The sequence below is a fragment of the Scylla paramamosain genome, chromosome 21, assembly GCF_035594125.1.
Source record: "Scylla paramamosain isolate STU-SP2022 chromosome 21, ASM3559412v1, whole genome shotgun sequence".
NCBI classification, from domain to species: Eukaryota; Metazoa; Arthropoda; class Malacostraca; order Decapoda; family Portunidae; genus Scylla; species Scylla paramamosain.
In genome coordinates, this window is record NC_087171.1 from 6,486,409 (window position 1) to 6,490,766 (window position 4,358).

Consider the following 4,358-nt stretch of genomic DNA (forward strand, 5'->3'; position numbering starts at 1 on the left):
AGACAATTATGCCCATTATAAACACTCCTGGCAATCTATGTCAACGACAAGGAGACTGAGCCTGAATCTATTAACAGTGGTGTTCCTCAGGATTCTGTCCTGTCACTCACTCTCTTCCTATTATTCATCAATGATCTTCTGAACCAAACTTTTTGTTTTATCCACTCCTACGCTGATGATACCACCCTGCACTTTTCTACGTCTTTTCGTAGACGTCCAACTCATCAGAAAGAAAGCAGCTCACGCAGGGAAGCCACAGAACGCCTGACTTCTGATCTCTCTAAAATTTCTGATTATGGCAAAGCAAACTTAGTATGTTTAATGTTTCGAAAACTCAATTCCTCCATCTATTATCTCGACACAACCTCCCAGATAACTATCACCTCTTATTCAGTGACATTCAACTGTACCCCTCTTCTACATTGAACATCCTCAGTCTGTCCTTTACTTATAATCTAAACTGGAAATTTCACATCTCATCTCTAGCTAAAACAGCTTCTATGAAGTTAGGTTTTCTGAGTCGTCTCTGCCAGTTTTTCTCACTCCCCCAACTACTAACTCTGTATAGGGACCTTATTCATCCCTCTATGGAGTATGCTTCACATGACTTGGGGATTGGATTCCACTCACACAGCTATTTTAGACAGGATGGAATCAAAATGCTTTTCGTTTTTATCAACTCCTCTCCTCTCTCAGTCTCTTTCTCATCGCCGCAATGTTCCATCTCTTGCTATCTTCTACCGCTATTTTCATTCTAACTGCTCTTTTGATCTTGCTAACTGTTTGCCCCCCACTACCATCCTCTCGCGGCCTCGCTGCACAAGACTTTCTTCTTTCTCTCACCCTCATTCTGTCCACCTCTCTAATTCAAAAGTTAACCAGTATTCTCAATCATTCATCCCTTTCTTTGGCAAACTCCCTGCCTGCTTCTGTATTTCCTCTTTCCTATGACTTTAACTTTTTCAAAAGGGAGGTTTCAAGATACTTACCCTCCATTATTATTTTTTTTTTCTATTTTGAATCTTTATGGGAAATGGTATTAAGTGGGCCCTTTTTTTCTATACAAAAAACTTTGTTGCCCTTGGCTGTTGGCCCTCTTACATAAAGAAAAAAAATGCTCACATCTGATTCAGAGACGCAACCCGGACTCTCGGTCGTTTTATACCGGCACAAAGTTAATTAAATACTATAATATTTGGAAAAAAAAAATATTTGTTTTATCATTTAAGCATTAAATTATTCTGAATGTAGAAAATAAGGCACAGATAACATTATTTTGAAAAGTATGTGAAGAAACTAAGAAGCTGCGCGTGCTGTCAAGCAGAAGAGACGCACACCACACACCTACTATCCTTTTCAGACCCGAAGAGGCATCTTTTTCGCAAATATTTTCTAGACAAACAGTTGGATCATTATAACATTTTGATACTGTTTGATAGCGTCCCATAATTTAAGGCACAATAGTGCATCGCTAAAAAGTTTATTCTTGACTTTGAAGGCGAAGGTGGCAAGAACCGAGAAGACATTCGGACAGGGGAAGGTTTTACGTGACGTAATTATGATGTGTTAAGGGAAGACATGGTAGGAGGAAGGCAAGAAGAATCTGAATGTATTTCGGAAAAATGTTACATATGGCTATGATTCATCGGTTTGTACTTGTACTCAGGTTCCCAGACCACAAATTTCGTGAAAAGAATTAAATGAAATAAATCCCAATTCATCACCTGAACTGCAAACAAGAACGAAAAGGGAGAGAAAGAAACACGGACAAACAGACAGACGGATGGGCGAGCATGTAACAAAAGACATTATTTACAAGTAGAGAAATCAGGCATCGCAAGCGCCTACCAAAGATTATTTAATTTTGATGAGAAAGCAGTAGACGTAGTAGGTGTAGTGATGGTGTTTGTGGAGTAGTTGTGAGGTGTTTGATGGTGTATATGGCAACTCTCCATATTCACCAACCATAAATGGTGATCCACCTCACCACTTTTTCACTCCTCTCCTCACAATATTAGATCAAACCCAAAGATGAAAACTGTGTGGTGGTGAGTGTGGTGGTGGCGGTGGCATTCATCACCCCCTCCTTGTGGGGCGTGATGAGGGACGCCCGCAAGCTTAGACTCCTGGTGGAGGCGTTGTAGCACGCTGGTCCCCACACCACTCCTACGGGAAAGGTGAGGGAGCGGCTAGCCACTGCCTGGTTGGGACCCCTGAGGTCTGCCCCTCCAATGTACCCCTTGTCTGAGTGACATCCCCGTCACCGACTGGCGGGAGCTGGTGCCCCTCGTAGTGAGCATGAAGGCCCGCCTGGCCTGGGTACAGGAGCAGATCCTGCTGGCCGAGCAGGAGCACGAGGATTTCTACGCAAGGTTGGTGGAGGCGGCGTGTTGCCTGGTGGCGATGCCACTGTGTGGCGGCCTTCTGAAGCACCCCATCATCATCATCATCATCATCAGCAGCAGCAACAGCAGCAGCAACAGCAACAGCAGCAGCAGCAGCAGCAAGCAGCAGCAGCAGGAGGAGCAGCAGCAGCAGGAGGAGGAGCAGCAGCAGCAGCAGTAGGAAGAGCAGCAACAGCAGCAGGAGGAATAGAAGCAGCAGCAGGAAGAGCAGGAGCAGCAGCAACAGCAGCAGGAAGAGCAGCAACAGCAGCAGGAGGAGCAGCAGCAGCAGCAGGAAGAGCAGGAGCAGCAGCAACAGTAGCAGGAGGAGCAGCAGCAGCAGCAGGAGAAGCAGCAGCAGCAGCAGGAAGAGCAGGAGCAACAGGAGGAGGAGCAGCAGCAGGAGGAGAAGCAGCAGGAGGAGAAGCAGCAGGAGCAGGAGCACCATGACCAGGAGCAGGAGCAGCAGGAGCAGCAGCAGGAGCAGCAGCAGGAGCAGCAGCAGGAGCACGAGCACTATGACCAGGAGCAGCAGGCAGCAGCAGCAGCAGCAGCAGCAGCAGCAGCAGTAGTAGTAGTAGTAGTAGTAACAGTAGTAGTAGTAGTAATACACACACACCTGCTATATGTAAATTAGTGAAGCCGTGTGTGTGTGTGTGTGTGTGTGTGTGTGTGTGTGTGTGTGTGTTGTTTGTGTTGTGTGTGTGTGTGTGTGTGTGTGTGTGTGTGTGTGTGTGTGTGTGTGTGTGTGTGTGTGTGTGTGTGTGTGTGTGTGTAGGTTACGTAAATACTTCCTTGTTCGAATGTCTACTCGGTTCTTGCCAGCTTCAGTTTCAAAGCCAAGAGTAAACTCTTTAATAACACACAGTTGGCAATGCACTAGTGTCAAAAATTAGAGGACAGTGCCAAAGAAGCTGTGCTGAAATGGCATATTAATACAACAATTTGTTTACAAGACATTTGCGAAAAAACGATGCCTCATAGGATCTGAAATGGATAGCAGACTTCTCCCTTCACGGCGCAAGGGATTCATGTAGGCTGAGCGAATTCCAAGTATGATATATCTTCTGTAACGGAAAATATTACCTGTATACGAGTGTGAACATTTTCATACATATATTCGAAATACGCAATTCGATTAAAGCCTTTACACTTTTATAGGGATTACTACAGAGTTATGAGCTGGCTATCACGTTGATTCCATGAAAGCTACCTGATTTACTGAAGAAAAAGCTGAAAATGCAAAGTTTATCATTTACCTTTCCTCCTCTATCTAGTTGCTGCCTCTTTAACTCTGTGGAGGGATCTTATCCGCCCTTGTATGGACTACACTGTACGTTATATGGAGGGGTTCCACTCATAGCGCTCTCTTGAACATGGTGGAGTCAAAAGTATTTTATCTCTCACCAACTCCTTTCAACTAACTGGCTTCAACCTCTCTCTCTCTCTCTTCACCTCACTGTTACATCTCTTGATATCTTCTAACGCTACTTTCATGCTAATTGATCTTCTAGTCTTGCTAACTGCATGCCTCTTCTTCTCTCAGCCTCAATGCATAAGACCTAATATTTTCTCTCATTCCTGTTCCATCCACCTCTCTACTGCAAGAGTCAACCAGTATTATCAGTCTTTCATTCTTAATGATAAACTCCTTGCCTGCCTCTGTATCTCCTCTTGCCTATGACTTACAGTTATTCAAGAAGGAGGTTTCAAGATATTTCTCTAGGTAGTTTTAGGCACTCCTTTAGGCTCTGGCACTTTAAGCGGGCTTCTTTTCACCAGTGTTTGTTGCCTTTGGCCATAGTATTACATAGGAAAAAAAAAAAACTAACAGCAGTATGTTAATACTACAAGGATAATTTTATTGAAATACGATTTTTTGAGGTGAGAATAACGGCCTAAAGGCACAACGATATTAGATTTCCATGAAACAACATATTTGTCACTGGCATTTCGTTAAGATTTGTGAGAAAC

General features: G+C 44.0%; 1 protein-coding gene across 1 annotated transcript in view; it reads left to right on the forward strand.

Moving 5' to 3' along the window:
* The first annotated feature begins 2,298 nt into the window (after positions 1 to 2,298).
* LOC135111279 (forkhead box protein P2-like) overlaps positions 2,299 to 4,358 on the forward strand; it is a 6,723-nt gene continuing 4,663 nt past the window's right edge. Inside the window, exons 1-2 of the mRNA XM_064024515.1 lie at positions 2,299 to 2,397; positions 2,770 to 2,952. Coding sequence (XP_063880585.1) covers positions 2,299 to 2,397; positions 2,770 to 2,952 — 282 coding nt within the window. The remainder of the gene's footprint in view (positions 2,398 to 2,769; positions 2,953 to 4,358) is intronic.